Here is a 17,126-nt window from a genome sequence, read left to right as displayed (position 1 = left end):
CAGACAGATGATGTTGCCCAGACAGACAGTCAACCACCAACACAGACTGTACTTGAAAGCACAGACAGCAAGGCCCAACCCAAGAGACTTCATGTCTCCAACATCCCCTTCAGGTTTAGAGACCTAGACCTCAGGCAAATGTTCGGTGTAAGTACAATTATATGAAACTTCTGAAATTTGAGACATTCCAGGTTGATTTTTATAGGACATCTGGGATAACAAAAATGAGAAAGAAAAAACAATTGGGTTTTCTGTTGAATTTCTGACATTTCTGACATGATTTAAAAATCCATCAATCAGTCAACTTTTCCTTTTTTTCTGTTTGTTTCTTTACAGCAATTTGGCAAAATCTTAGATGTGGAAATCATCTTCAACGAGCGTGGCTCTAAGGTACATGGTGTTTCTGTTTTTGTGTCTCTAAATTCTTTTAATTTTATTTAATTTTTCTACTTTTGTAAGGTTCAGAAGAATCAATCAGCATACAAGTTTAGATTCAAGGAACACAGTTGCTTCTGCTTCTTTGTGTTTGATGGAACCTTGACCTATCTGTGTACTGGAAATACAGAGATGAAATTGATATTGCTTATTTCATTGTACTTTTGGTAAGATGGGAAACACAAAACAAAGTGTTCCTTTAAATTCTCACTATTTGATCAGCATAATTGATTGATTATGCCTAATTCATCACTGCATCCACAGAATACATTAGGCCTTTCTCAATAGCTTTCTCAAGTTTGGAGTTTAAACTTTGCAAGTTGAGCTTGTGAGTCCAAATTTACAAGAGCAGGGGACAGGGGGAAGAGAATTCTTGCTGACATCATCAGCTCAGCTAGGCTCAGGTGAATACATTTCAACATAACTGTACAGCTATTATCATCACTGTAATGTATATTTCCAGTAAAACCAAAGTTAATGTACACCATACTTCATCTAGAAGGCCAGCTCTTGAGATAACCAACCTGAAAACATCGGAGCAAGTGTTCCAGTAGGCATCATTTTGAGAAATTACCACATATTTGAAATCTAAATGGTTTATATCTCACCTAAAATATCTAAATTACTGAACAAAATTTATAACACTCGTGTATTTAGATGTTCTCCAACATGTAGGGTAACCAGGACACTTGTCCAGCCAAAGTTTACACAAGTTAGGTCTCAAAGCATCCTGATTAACTTGGCAAATAAGAACGCTTTCGGGCATTTGGACCATACATGGCTAAATGCGTATTTTGAAGTGGGACTGCACTTGGGCTGTGACTGATGACTTTCACAAGTCCATGAGAACACGAGTGCAGACAAGAACGCTTATTGCAAAAGGCCTAATATTTTAATGTTACAAAACAAAATGCTGAGCTACAGCGCAGCAAGATATGTGCAGTCAATGATATACTCAATGATAAACTACATTAATGAGGGAAAATATGATATTGATATTGATAAAAATGTTATAGATTGATGTTCAAAGTTAATTAAGTATTTTTCACTCTATTTCAATAACAAAGCAGAGAGTCATGGCTGATCAATACTGGTATATTAAAATGCCCTGCTTAGAACAACTTCCTTCTTTTATACTGAGCTAGACTAGCATTTATCAAAGATGAAGTTCCTTTTAAAGTCCATACATTCCTTTGATACATTTAGTATTATTTTTAGAATAAGATTATTTGTGCTTTGCTTCCTGTTATTTCTGTAGTTGTTTTTTCTTATTGCTCCTATTGCTTGCCATTACATAAAGATGTTCATTTTCCCTTAATTTTTTTGGTAGATTTAATTTCCTCTTTTATGACTTCATCAGAGGAACCTATTTGCTGTACCAACTTGAAATATATAATATATTGCAGTGTATGATTTATGTCTAACTACATTGTATGCAAATGTTAGAAACCCCTGTTATAAAAGCAGGCATATATTATTGTGCCATGTTATTAACCCTCGAGGCCTGAATTTATCGGGACAGTGTTCCAATAACTAACAGTTGTGACTAAAATGTCTTACAAACAGTCCTGGAATTTTTTCACATTAAAATATATTTGCTTTGTTTTCTTTTTTAACTTACTCACTTACTTTAGTTAATTGATGTTCTATATGAATTCAAATGACTGTACACTAAACCCTTCCCCCAAACAGCGATTGTCCAATCATTGCTTAGCAACCGTAATGAGGGAACATAATTAGCTACCTGTCTTATTTTATGTTACATATGAGTAAAACCCCCATTCAGGACTGGAACATCCACTGCATTGGAGCTCCTGGATTCTGGTACATCAGAATACAGGCTAACGTTAACAGCTCTATCCTGCTGCGAAGAATTTACACTCCAAGAACTCCAGCTACGTTTTGCCTGGAATATGCAGTTTTAGCCTCAGTATTTTAGCATGCTATCATGTATGTGGCCCTCAGGTGCATATTTAAGACCCAATAGCAGGGTTCCCATTTCAAAGGGTCAGCCAAAGACAGTTTTCAGAGAGTTTTCAACCAACTCGCAAAGTAAAATTTCAGACAGCAAAATCGATATTCACTGACTAAGAAGGAGAAGTGTGCATTTTCCTAGCTCTGTCTGAAAACTGCCAAAGCAGGCACCCAGTGTAGAAGAAACAGAATGGTGCATGCATCCAAGTAGTTGTTTATTTTGGAGTGTATTTGGCCCTTAAATTGCAACCAAATATGTGCCATGCTAGAATTGAAAGCTTGACAGGCATTGCAACACTACCTAAGGGGGCAGGGCTTTGCGAACGGTCAGTTTCCTCTCATCAAAGAATTACATTTTGTTTCTAGACCTGTGTAATATTATTTGGTATTGGTTAATATAGAATACTGAAGTAGAAGCAGAAAATTGTGTTATCTACTGTTGCCCTATTGACGCAAGCCATTGTTCACTGTAATGTCGAGTATATGTAAAAATAATGTGCATGTTGTTCTTGCCTCTTTCCATCCTGTATGCAGGGTTTTGGGTTCGTAACGTTCGAGCACAGCATGGACGCCGACAGGGCCAGAGGGAAATTACACGGCACTGTGGTAGAAGGCCGTAAAATAGAGGTGCAGGTTCTCAAATATTTCTTTCGACTTCTTCCTTCTCCTGTCCTCCTTTTCCTCTTTGTGTGTATGTGTGTGTTTGTATATTTGTGTGCGTGTGAGCATTTGACAGTCTACCACCACATCCCACCTTACCATCTTTCTCTTGACATCAAACTGTCCTATCATCCAAGCCTCATTATTTCCCTTTCTGTGTGCAGTTTTATTAACCTAAACACAAATAAATGTCAACATATAACTAGTCCAACATTATTTTATGTGAGATACTTTGGTTATTTCATTTATTGTTTGGTTACTGTTTTGTTATTTTTTCCTGTTTTTCTTGATGATGATTTTTACTATGAAGGAAATTGGCTCTCTCAAAGGTTTAAAAGTGAAAATCCACACTACCCAGCATTATAGATAGACATATTTGTGTTTAAGAAGGTGCAAATATTGCTTTGGAGTTTGGCCATAAAGGTTCAGAAGAAAAGATGCATGTTTAATGAAGAAAGGAGCTTTCCCCCAGAAAGTCTTCAAATCTTGCTTATCCACGGACAGAGGAAGTACTTTGAATTTGATGACATCTGGAGTGCAAAACGCAAGGTTCACAATTAACCTTATTCAAGAACATGACAATACCTGAGTGCTATTTCAATGTCTTGTGTCCACTCAGAAGAACAACAACTAGACACCACCAGCCTTGAAGCATAACTCTGTCCATTTTTGACTCAAGTTTAAAGATAATGACGTTGATGGGTGTAGGTAGCTTTTTCCATCAAAAACCTAACAGAGTCCATAACATCCACATTCCAACTGTGGACCATAGTCTATACAGTCCATACTAAAATCTGGACCATGTGGAATTTACTGCATGGGTTGCACTTTGGAAGGGAATCGCATGGGTTTTTGATGGTTGGGCAGAATTGGCACCGCACAATAATCACTTTAAAGAGTCAAAAGTGCTTTTTGGAAAACTTTTGGTTTTGTGTTTCACATCCTTCATACCAGGCAATGTCTACACCTGTTGTACCTACAGATATAAAATCATTAATTTTTATGATTATACCCTGACAAAGGTTATAATACCCTGGCACCACAGCAAGTCTCCTCCACTGATCCATCCATCCATCCACTTTCAATAACCTATCTGGGTCACAGTGGCAGCAGGCTAAGCAAGGTAACCTAGATGTCCTTCTCACTAGCCACATCCTCCAGCTCTTCCTGTGGGAGCCTGAGGCATTTCCACCTCAGATGGGATATGTAATCTCTCCAGCTTGTTCTGGGTATTCCCCTTTTCAGAACATGCTGGATCAGTTGATGATGAGTGAGCGAGTGAATTTGACAAAGTTGAAAGCTGATGGCAGCTTGCAGCCCTTGCAGTGGAGTAGGGCTTCATGTGTGAGAGGCAGTAGTCTGCCTGCTCCTTGCTCATGTTCTAGTAGAGCTCTTCTTTAGTGACCAGTTGGACCTCCCCAGAATACTTACACAGGTAGAAAGAAAGGCCAGGAGGAATCCTAATCAGAAGCCCAACCACCTCAACTAGCCTCTTTTGATGCAAAGGAGAAGCCATTCTACTCCGAATTCTGTGATATTTATCTAGCTGCTTTAAATAGCAGTCAAAGTTTCTGACATTCCTGCACTGTGTGGTGCATATACTGTATCCTTGGGAAGCAGTAACCTCAAGCAGAATCAATAATACAACCAGCATTACCTGCAAGATATACCTTACACCCAACTTCTCATAGGCCTACACCACTTCCACCACCATTAGAGCCTGGAGTTCTGTACACAGTTGGTACATGTAACGTCTGTTCCAGAAGGTTACCCCCAGACACAGGTAATCCACCTGCTGTCCAACCTTATCACCTTGTTGAAAAATCCATATAGTCTAACATGCTGTAAGAGACTTAATTGTAGCTCATTTTGAGTGAACCTTTAAAGACATATTTTTTTAAGACAGATCAATAAAATTTTGCACAGCTTCCAAAACTTTGATTCTCACATTTCCAGGTTACCCCAATCATATATAATGTCTAGAAGGGTTTTACAGGCCCACAACAGTACCTGTTCCAGACCTCTAGAATCTCTAAGAACACTGTGTCATCATCAACCATTTTTAGCCCACAAACAGTCATGTGGGCCCATACAGGGACCATGTTCTACCTCACCCCTGTACCTACTTCCTCCCCTTACTCTCATTTTATATTTCTGAATAACCCCGTGAACACAGGTATGAAAACGTCTGTGTTCGCAAGATACACACAATCTTCATGGTGACACATTTGATTTGCTCCCATCTTTACCTCCACTTTAGCGCTTTGTTTCTTCTATTCCCTCAAATCAATGCAAAGATATCATCACCATTCAGTGAGAGAGGTTGGTCCCAGCTTCCTTGTTAATTTCCTATGTGCTGGTCCTTTTTTCCTTCCCTCAACCCGTCTCCTATCCTTCCCAACACAGCAAAGTTTATCTTGCGGCTCTGGCAACTCACAGCCCTTATACTGTAGCCACAGCAGTACTGTCCAGCTGTCAGTACAAACTGTGTTTTTGCAGTTGACCAAATGTCTCCTTTTTGCCTGCTCTATCACAATACAATCTTATAGGTAATTATGTAGACTTTGCAAAGCCACTTCAGCCAGTCACATCCTTATTAAATACCATCCAAGTGCAGACCAAATAAAGCTCACTTCAGCTCTGCCACAATTTACTGCCATAATCCAAAGAACTCACATCAGCAGAATTCACTTTTACAACCTCCCTCTGACACTGTGCACTCAGTATATCTAGACCCATTGAAGAGCCAGTTATCTCTCCATCAATCCTGACACTTCAAAAGTACAGGCTTCTGCTCTGACCATATTCTGCAGCAGAGAGCTTCCACTAGAGCAAGGAACATACTGGATTCTAAGGTTTAGTCTAAGGCCTAGTCCACCTATGGCACCACCAAATGCACAAAACTTCTCCAGTGTCACACTTTCTCGGCTCTCTACATTAAGGCCTCCAAACCACCCCATACTCCCATTACATTCTCACAAAGGCAGCTGCAATTCCCTCTCTACATAGTACTTGTTTTTGACAAATTATGCAAAATGGAACTGAAACAAAGGCTGATCACATTCTCCAAATATTATGCAGTTCAGATGCACCTCTTGTGGACAAGACAGTGTACAAAATTTACATCAGCTCAACTGACCAGACACACCATGGTGCTTACCCCTCACATATTATAGATCCCCTACATCAGCTCATTACTGGAATCTATGTTCCTCTTATCCTGGTTTCCTTTTCTGATTTGTCCATTTGCCTTCTTGATACACCAGCTTCTCCAATGTTCATTATAATCACCTACCAACTCCCTGATCTTTACCTACTGTAATAATAACCAACTGGAACATGTGTTTCCCATTTACAAGGTTAGTCTGATCTCAGGCTGTATGCACCTTTACAACCCATTTCCACCTGGTATTAATATGTGATGTGTCTGGATTGTTAAAAACATATGTTAAAGCAAGGTGTATAGATACACAGAACACATTGCAAACGGAATGCTATCGGATCGAACAGACCACACCTGGAATGGCCAGTCAAAAAGGTACAAATGAGCTCTTCCGCTGCAAAGGAAAAATAACTAGAGCCCCTACAGAAGCACCACTTAGTGGGTATTCAGACCGAAAACAGCCCTGTGTTAAAACAGAGCAAGAGTCTGTGTTGGTGGGGGCGTGTTGCTTCGGCTACCAGCGAGAAACTAAATTAAATATGATCCAGGGAGTGCTGGTGTGAGTAACAGATCCATGAGTTTGTAGGTTTATCAGACTCCCAAAACACTGCACTGCAGTGGGTTATAATACTCAGAGACAGGATTTTGCAGCTTTGGAAACTTATGACGGCAACAATTATTTTCTTTCACCACTATAATCGCAAGGTAGACAGTACAAATACTGTGTTTAATTATAGAGTAATCTACCAGGAATATGCACTTGCATGTATTTGATTGAAGAGCCTTGCAGGATAACGCAGCATTACAGTACCGCAAAACTTGAGTCAGGTTCAACTTTTTTGGCTGACAACCATGCGTTTTTTCCCGGAGCCCTCTGCATTGGCACCCCCGCTGTGTTGTCGGACTGGCCTCATTCAATTGAATGAAGAGGCTGCTTTTTTTCACGCAGTGCATAAGTCGGTCTCAACGTACTTTGACCTGCTACTCATCATGTTTGTTGACAGCTCTGCCTACCTCATTTACATATTGAGATTCTGTCAGATGTCATTATCCACATAATGTATCCAGATACAGAACGCATGTACATACCAGGGGGAAATTGGGTCTTAGCCAAAGTCAGTCAATCAGCTCCAGGTATTCCCTCAAAGCCCCATTGCAAGATCCTCTCTTTGGAAGTGAAACGTGGAGAAGCCTTCCAGCCTTCTTTCTGGATTGTTGTTACCATACTAGGAATCTCAGATACAAAACCACTGAACCATTTGAATTCTGCCTTGTTTTTTATAACAGGCTTAGTGCCCTTATATGCCCAGTAACAAAAATTTCCTTCTGGATCAATAAAGTTTGATCATCTTATCTAATCTAATATGGCTCAGTCGTGATGTCTTTGGCCAGCTCAAAGCTGAACTCTTAAGTTGACCCTCATCAACGTCAACTACACTCAGCCTCCATCTACCTACTTATGGAAGATTTATTGGACTTTAATAGTTGTAAGCCACAGAAGAAAATCCACAAATGTATACCATGATCCACAAATATCTCACTATCCACAAACATTATTTGTGTTATTGTGCTGTTCTCACTAAAACAACATATTTTTCAGCTATACAGCCAGTTTATTCATCAAATATACTGTACTCAAACCCAAGAAATAACACAAACATGTTAATATAACAGTAAATAGTAGATAACTTACGGATGAAGCTGTTTTGTAGACTTCAAGGCGAAGGATTAAGAGGATTGTTACACTGTGATGCTCACTCTATGCGACTATGGGGAAAAATGAAGCTCCTAAACACTACTTCCTGTTATTCTGAATAGTTACAATGAGCTCATTTTTCTCTTCATTGCAACTATTTGCAATCACCACTAGGTGGTAGTAAAGCGAAACCAATACACTGATTCCAATACAGTGTGTAAAGTCATAGCTACAAAAATGTAAATGTAAATGTAAAACAAGCACATTGTCATAAACTATAGAAAAGTGAACTATATACTTTTAAAGAAAAGTTTTGATTGAGATGAAAATCAGAGAAGAGTCCAGCGTCATCCAGCAGCAGTAGAATGCAGTGTTGATGCTGGCTTGGAGTCCAGTGATAGTAACAGCTAGGACAAGAGAGATGAGGCTAAGGTGCGCTTCGTCTTAAACCACCATAAAGTGACATTTTATCTAGTTTTTAAGCCACGATTGTATGCTACACTTTTTTCCTGGCTATTGTTTTACCCATATGTTTTAACATGGAAGTTTTTAGTCATTGGACGCATGGATCTTAACTGATTTAAGCTGGCTGTCAACTCGAAGTGGTCTTTCCTCAACTGGAGGGACGCTCGCATTTTCCAGCGGTCAAGTCTTCCTCCTCCTCTTGCCGCAAGTTACTGAAAGAGGCTATGATCAGGAGAAGCTCTGGAGGACGACTATCCCACGGACGGCTGATGGAACTCGGCGGTCTCTGACTCCTCTCATCCCCCCAACTACGCTGATAGTTGGAGATTCCATAGTAAGGAATATCCGCTTTGTAAAGGTGGTCGCACATTGCTTTCCCGGAGCTACGACCCCTCGAAAAGCTCCCCGGACTTCTGGCTGCACTCCCGACGACTATCACGAAAATCATTGTCCATGTTGGCACCAATGACACCACCTGTCAGCAATCTGAGCTGACGAAAGCAGACTTTATCCACCTCTTTGACTTGCTCAACAGCAGTGGAAAGCATGCTTTTATTTGGGGTCCAATTCCTACACTCAGCAGGATCCTCAGCCTTCACACCTGGCTCCAGTCTGTCTGCAGTACCCATGACATTGGTTTTATTCACAATTTTAACTTATTCTGGGATCCTTCTTCCTTGTTTACACGAGACGGTCTTCACCCAAACAAGTCAGGTAGTCTCATGCTAACCTGCAGCACGCTGTACTGTCTTTCTCACGTAATTGGCTATTTACATCACCTGTTTCCCCTTGCTCTTCTTCTTTCTCTTCTATGCCCGCCATAAACAGCCATGCACCCTCTGCTGTCACTAACTCCCCCTTGTGGACTGATCATAGTGCTGCTATTTGGAGCCCGGATCCCTCTAGCTCTACTTTTAAAATTCCTGAGGTAATTTTGCATAGGTCCTTAATAAGAAACAGGCACAGCCGAAACAGCAATAATAATAATTTAATAAAGATCCAGGCCAGAACCCTACCTCCAGTCTGAACCTCAGCACTAACCCAGCACAGACTTTTTAAGATGGCTTTTCTCAACGTAAGATCCCTCTCTAAGAAAACGTTTATTGTAAATGATTTTATCTCTTCTACTGATTTAGATTTCATGTTTTTAACAGAATCTTGGTTACGTACTGGTGATCACAGTCAGCTTGCTGGATTGTGCCCTCTAGATTATGACTGCTTTAGTCGCCCTAGGGATTGGATTGTGGTCGTGGTGGTGGCCTTGTTACTGTCTATAGGAAGCATTTACAATGTAACCTCATAGCTTACAATGAATTTTCCTCCTTTGACGTGCTCATGTTTAAACTTGGTTGCCCACTCCTGGTCAAATTTGCTATTATTTATCGGCCCCTAAACCAGCTGGCTCCTTCCTGTTGGAACTCCCTGAGTTTTTATCCTGTCTTGTTTTAAATTATGATAGAATTGTTCTTTGTGGTGAATTTAATATTCATGTTGATGAGTCTTCTAATGCCCTTGCTGCTGATTTTTTTTTAAATATCACTAACTCTTTTAACTTTTAACAACATGTGTCTGGCCAAACTCATTCCCTTGGCCACACTTTAGACCTATTCTTTAGTCTGGTCCTGAGAATATCATTTGTGGAAATCAGGGTTTCACATGTTTGTATCTGATCACCTATGCATTGCTTTTAACTGTGAATTACTAGTAGACTGCTAGTACTGAATTATCCTGCTCTAAGTACACACGTGCCCTTAATGAGCATAGTGCCTCAAAATTCTCTGCACTGTTCAGTTCTCCTGGCAATGTGTTTCCTGACTCCTCCAACATCAACAATTTGGTTGATTCTTTTAACTACCTGTGTTCTTCAACCTTAGATCTCATAGTTCCTCTGAAAAACAGACACATAAAGCTGTAAAAGGAAATGCAGAAGAGCAGAACGCAGATGGAAAAAATCAGGTCTCCAGGTCCACTTTGTGGTTATGAAAGAGTTATTACTCCTTTATAATAGGATGGTGTAGATGCAAGAACATGCCATTTCTCTGCACTTATTTCTGCCCATCAGCACAACCCCCAGATTCCTATTTAAGACATTAAATTTTTTCTGCTGTTACTCTGCCTGAACTAATAGAGATCATGTCTTTTATGAAAGTATCCTCAGAGCAAAATCCTAAATAGGTTTTTATTAGAAGTTATGGATTGTATTGCACCCCATTTGCTAATTATTTTTAACAGCTTGCTGTCTACTGGCTGCGTCCCAGACTACTTTAAAACTGCTTGTGTCCAGCCAGTCCTAATAAAACCTGGGCTTGATCCTACCCTCCTGGATAACTATTGTCCAATCTCCAAACTGCCTTTTATTTCCAGGAAAAAAATATTTCTAAGCAGCTTCTCACTGCTCTGGAAAACAATAATACCTTTGAAATGTTCCAATCTGGCTTTCGTCAGCCCCACAGCACTGAGACAGTCCTTCTCAAAGTCAATAATGACCTTTTAATAAATGCAGACAGAGGCATGTGTTCAATTCTTGTGCTGCTGGACTTAAGTGTTGCCTTTGACATAACTGATCATGGCATTCTTTTAGATAGACTGAGGCACTGGGTGGGCATATCTGGCACTGTACTAGACTGTTTCTCATCTTATTTGTCCAATAGGAAATTCTTCATCCTTTTCCCATATCAACTATGGTGTGCCTCAAGGTTCACTTCTGGGACCAATACTGTTCTCCATATATATGCTCCCCTTGGGTGATGTCACATGGTTTTTTTTTTTTCATTGTAATGTGGACACATTATGATTATTTGATCTCTCATGCCTTGATTATTGTAACAGTCTGTTCACTTGTCTTAATCAAAAAACTTTGAAACGACTGCAGACTGCACAGAACTCAGCTGATAGTTTGTTTTAGGATTGATTTTAAGATCTTATTGATTACTTTTAAGGCTCTTCATGGCCTGGCTCCAGATTATATTTTAGACCTTTTAATCCCTTATGAACCTTTATGTAGTTTGAGATCTTCGGGCAGGGGTCTTCTGTCTGTTCCTGAGTCCAGGATTAAAACTAAGGGGGACAGAGCTTTTGCTATCAGGGCTCTGAGGCTCTGGAACAACTTGCTCAAAGAAATTAGGTTGTCTGAGTCAGTGTCTTCTTTTAGGTCTCTTCTCAAGACGCATTTTTATTGGAAAGCATATCCCGATTTTACCTGAGCTGTCTGTTTATTTTATTGTTTTTTTTAATGTATTTCATTATTCACTGTGGTATTTTATTTCTCTCTCTGTGAAGCACTTTTTATTTTGTTTTGATAAGTACTCTATGAATAAGGTTTTATTATTATTAATATTATATTATGTAGCAGAAACACACCAGTGACATCATGATTTATAAAGCATTTAACCTTTAAATTACTGTCACTAGGATAATGATTATGTTGCAGTGATCAGGCCAACTGTCCTACTTCTGATTCCATCACTATGGAACCAGAACGTTTACTGATCACCAGACAGCGGTAAATGTAGGCTATTGAATTGAATGGTAATTCCACTTGTAATGTGAATGGCCAATGATTGTGAAAACCATACATACATGTCCTATATCATATTAAGCCTTACACTGAATGTCTTAGCCTTACACAGTGCTGCAACCTTGCTAAAACAGAGTAGCCAACACTTCATTCTGAATAGCCCACAGATGCTGGTTATGTTTATGTGTTTACCTAACATTAAATTAACATTAGCCATGCAAGTTGTCAGTTGTCAGCTTCTTTTGCTGGTATTCATGCCTCACATACAAAATCTCTCTTTACCTGAACATAGTGATCTAATGTGAGCTAGCTTGTACACCACTACCACAGCTAACAAAGTTAACAAAATGTAGGTAAGGCCATTAAGTAAGCAAGCACAGCACACTCACCTGGAGATGACAAAGATGAACCTGATCCTAAATGACGAGTTGGGTTAAATAAAGATGTTCCACTTTGTCTTTCACCTCCTGGTTGAAGCCAGGCTGCTGTCCCACTCCTTGTTGTCTCCTGTTATCCGGATGCTGATGCTAGACTCTTATTTTAGCCTTCTTCTAGTACAGACTGTAGTTCCGTCTGCTCATGTGAGGGAATCTTGCCACCTACTGGTGTAGCTAATAACTGCACCTCACATTTGTGGATTTTTTTTCTACAGATCTGCTGCAGTTTGAATTTGACATAATTCCTAGTTAACTAGTTTTCACTTTTCCACTGAACTGATACCATGGTTTGAAAGCTACAGGATTTTACACTAATTCATGTAGCAATAAAGTAGTGTGTCGCTGCCACACTGCTTGGACAAGTATATGCTAAAACAATGGCCCAGGTAATATCAAAACTTTATGAGATAAATATGATTTTAGATGACATTTAGATTCATTTACATATTTTTGTGTTTCATTACAGATCACTGAAACTATATGTTGGGAAAAAAACAAACTGGTTCTATAGGACTAGACTACTACTAGAGCCAGTATGAAGTTATCTCTGTAGTTAAGCAAATGAGACAATTTTGGTCCAAATCAATCAGTATGATGGATGAAGACAGCTTGTCCGGACAAAATGGTCAGTTATGTGTTAAGAAACCAGCTAACTGAATGTATACAGAGAGCTGAAAGAGAGAGTTTGTGCAGTGGTATGATTGCAAAGTTTTCTTGGCCACCTGAGTAAGATGCTGCTTATTCCTTTCTCATCCCCTCTTCCCCCACCATCCTTCCAATGGTAGCTTGTTTAGGGCCCCATCCACACAGTTACAACTGTAACAGTACACAAACAAGTGGGCGGGTCCAAAAGGTTTGGGTAAGTGTGGGCAAGCAAGCCATTGTGCCAGCATTTCCTCTCTTCGTTCTTCTCTCTTTGGAACGTTTGCAACGCTAAAACTCACATGACAATTCTTTTTGAATTGTGGTTGAGTTGATGCTGTATATTGACATACATATATTCTTGCGTGTCAGAGTGCGTGCCCATTCACTAAGTGTTCTCCTTAAGCTGCGTGTGTGTGCGAGCGATACTGACTGAGATATGAATTTGTTTGCACATCAATCTGAGATTGTTGGAAACCCATTTAGTGATTTATTTAATTTACCCTGTCAGCTGTTGTTTAAATTTGGAAAGATTTGATTGGTTGATTGATTGACTTGGTTGGTTTATTTCAGTGCATCTATTTTTTTTATCTTAATAATTATTCTTGCAAGGAATTAAAGAGGCTGTTGTCTGATGGTGAATGCTTTGTGTTGCTTTCATCACAACAGTTCTTCTCACATTTTAAGGTTGACTTGATGTTGCATAATGCTCCCAACATATTCTCTTCTCCCATTCACCCAATTACATTTTCTTTGTCGTTTTTTTCTCCTCCTGTCCTCCCCACCGCATGCATCTATACATTTACAAAACATAATTTTACCAAGTGCATCTGTTGTTTCTTTTTATTTTTGTCTGTATGTTATTGAAATGTAACTATAATTGGGGAGAGCATGCTGGAAAACATCATAAGATAGGCAATATGCAAATGAGAAAGACAACTGATTTGTTTTGGATGTGTTTAAGTGTTTCTGAATGCAATTTCAAAAACACACAAATGACATGGGTGTTTGCTATGATACAGTGTACTGCTTTCTTTGTTTACAACATTACGAAACTATGCATGCAGATTTATATCAGTATAGCACTTACTACTAATGTATAAGTATCATAACTCACAGACCTCTCTTTATCTGCTGTAGGTCAACAATGCAACAGCCCGAGTAATGACAAATAAGAAGACTGTCAACCCATATGCAAATGGTGAGGCCAAGTCAACGTTTACAGTGCCTATAAAAAAGTATTCACCCCCCTGAAAACAGATCTCTATGAAGTTAATTACAAATCTAAATTACAAAATACATGTTTGCATAAGTATTCACCCCCTTTAATAGGACACACCGAAATCATCACTGGTGCAGCCAATGGAGTTTAGATGTCACATAATTAGTTAAATGGAGATAATCTGTGTGTAGTGGAGGGGCTTCAGTTGATGGTTGTTGATTAATTGTGGTATGAATACTGCTGTATCTGAAAGGTCCAACTTTTGCTGAATTAGTATCGTGGCAAAACCTCCACTATGAAGACAAAGGTGATTGAAAAGCTCAGGGTCAGGGGATGGATACAAGAACATTTCCAAGTGACTGAACATCTCTTGGAGTCCAGTTAAATCAATCATTAAGAAATGTAAGAGTAACACACAGCTGTCAATCTGCTGAGAAAAGGCAGTCCTGAGAAACTGAGTGACTGAGCAGGAAGGAGACTATTGAGGGAGAACACCAAGAGACCTGTGACAACTCAGAAGGAGGTCAAAGTGTCAGGTCAAGATTGGAGAAACTGTGCATACAACAACAGTTGGAGGGTACGTGGGAGACTCTGATGTCAACTGGAAGAACCTTCAATGGTCTGATGAGAGCAACATTAGCTTTTTGTCCATCAGACCAAACGCCATATTTGGCATAAGCCAAATATTGCACATCATCATAAACATAGCCTCCCCACCGTGAAGCATGGAGGTGGCAGTATCATGCTGTGGGGATGCTTCTCTGCAGCAGGCCCTGGAAGGTTTGTGAGGGTAGGGGGGTAAAATGCAGCTAAATACAGTGAAACCCTGGCAGAAAACCTGAAACACTTTCCAAGAAACCTGCGAATAGGGAGAAGGTTTTCTTTCCTAGCAAGTCAATTAGCCCAAGCATAAAGCCAAAGCTACACAGGAATGGCCTAACAACAACAATATATTACAACAGAGCAGCGGGAGTCAGGCTCCAGAACTATTGAGAATTTGTGTCTGGACGTGAAAAAGGCTGTTCACTCACGATACCCATGCAAACTGACAGAGCTTAAACAGGTTTGTAAAGAAGAATGGGGAACATCTGCAGTGTCCAGATGTTCAAAGCTGATATAGACCTCTAACACCTTGTGTATTTTAGAAGTCACATAATATTATCATTTTACATCCACCTAAGAAGTAAAAGTCAAAGAAAATTTACAAGGGGGTCAATACTTTTTGTAGGCACTGTATGTATGGATGCATTACACATGAAAGCTGGCTTCCAACTGCTGACTTCAGGCTATTGACACCCAGTCACACATAGACCACAGTAAAATAATGGATGCTGCATCTGTGGCATCACAAAAAAGTTTCTGATAGGACATTTTAAAACCTGGATTTTAATTTACTGTAGCTTGGTTCCAGCCCTCTGAATCAGTTCAGATCTTTATTGCCAAGATACACTTTATAATGTATTAGAATTAAGAGCAGTTATTGCAAATGGGATAAATGAAAACTTGAACCTGTTGCACCTAATTTTTAGAAACCTGTATCTCTGACCAGAGGGCAGGATGTCAGATTGCTCAAAGAGAGGATGGTCTGGATTTGATATAGTGGATTTAGCTTTCCATGTGACTTGTCTGTTATGTAAATGTCAGACAGAGAAGTCTTCTGCTCACCAATGATTTTACTTGCTACTGGTTGACAATGTTTCCCAGATGATTCACATTTTGTACATTTAGATTCCCATGCCAACAAATCAGTGAGGAGATTGTATGATGAATCTGTAAAATAACACCATCAGGTGTCTCAACATTAAAAACATGTAATGGTGCTGTAAGCATTTTTTTTTGTTAAAATAAGTATTAAAGATCTCTACATTCCAACAGCCATCACTGAAATAAAGTGTTTGATCAGTAACATGAGTCTCCAGGTCCCTCCGCTGTGCAGTAAACAGAAAATACATTTTCTGGTGTCCCGTTCCCACTATATCCAATCAGCAGAGACAGTGCTACAAAGAGGGGGTCCTCTCTGCACATTCATTGGCAGGTATCAGAGCTACAGTGTGACTTAACTAGTGGCGTCATGCCCATTCAAGCATGTGCCCCACCAGATTTTTGATATATTTTTATTTTATATTTTATTTTATTACTCTTATTTTTTATAATATGTAGTTATGATAATTTATGTTAGGAGTCAAACATTTTCTGCTAATTATGTCATAGATCATACCTCAAAAAGTCAAACACCCCCTATGATACTGGTTTCTTCCAAAAGTCGCAGGATGAAATCGGTTCACAACAGCAGGTACGCTGCACATAGCACTCTGTTGCACATCAATGCTGGAGGAGATACAGGCTGCAGCTTAGCGGTGTGTTGCTGAAGTCGTTAGTAGAAGTGAACTAGTTAGGGATTCCTTTTGGAGTCTTGCATGAAAATTCTACACTTGGCTGTTATTGCTTCCCTCCTCTCTGTCTCTCTAAACAGGCTATACAATATTTACCTTAATATAAAGTGGGAGATTACTGAGCTACAAAAACTGCAGTGAAGTTTTAAGATAATCCCCCCAAAGTCTTTGAATAAATATGTCAAATTGCAGGAAATTGCCTCATTATTTTCTCTTTTTCTGGGGAAGGACCCCCATGCCCACCACTCTAATGACCCCCCCACCCCAAATTTTGGCTTGCATGACGATCCTGTTACTGACCATGGCTGAACAGGCGAAGCTACCTATTCAAGCACTCCCAGGAATGGCTTACACCACCAAATGTGCAAAGATAATGAAGACTGCTGAAGAATAGAGAGAACAAAAGAATGCTGCCAAAACAAGAGTCGTGCAAAACCTACATTTACATCGGTGTGGCCTTTGATCGCTGGAAAAACCTCAAAGTTTTGAAGGGGTTGAAAAGTGATGCACACCTAGCATTAC

At 39.6% G+C, this 17,126-nt stretch overlaps 1 protein-coding gene across 11 annotated transcripts in view; it reads left to right on the top strand.

The window, feature by feature from the left end:
* rbfox1 (RNA binding fox-1 homolog 1) overlaps positions 1 to 17,126 on the top strand; it is a 267,586-nt gene that overhangs the window by 150,034 nt on the left and 100,426 nt on the right. For 9 of the 11 annotated variants that reach the window (XM_044182189.1, XM_044182182.1, XM_044182178.1 and 6 more), the window contains 4 exons: positions 1 to 147; positions 337 to 390; positions 2,944 to 3,036; positions 14,130 to 14,190. In XM_044182189.1, the coding sequence (XP_044038124.1) occupies positions 1 to 147; positions 337 to 390; positions 2,944 to 3,036; positions 14,130 to 14,190 (355 nt within the window). The remainder of the gene's footprint in view (positions 148 to 336; positions 391 to 2,943; positions 3,037 to 14,129; positions 14,191 to 17,126) is intronic. The other 2 variants (XM_044182179.1, XM_044182187.1) reach the window with 2 other exon arrangements.

Source organism: Siniperca chuatsi, linkage group LG21 (assembly GCF_020085105.1).
Source record: "Siniperca chuatsi isolate FFG_IHB_CAS linkage group LG21, ASM2008510v1, whole genome shotgun sequence".
In the NCBI taxonomy this organism is placed as follows: Eukaryota; Metazoa; Chordata; class Actinopteri; order Centrarchiformes; family Sinipercidae; genus Siniperca; species Siniperca chuatsi.
Note: the sequence above shows the minus strand (reverse complement) of the source record. Positions and strands in the feature narration are given on the sequence as shown.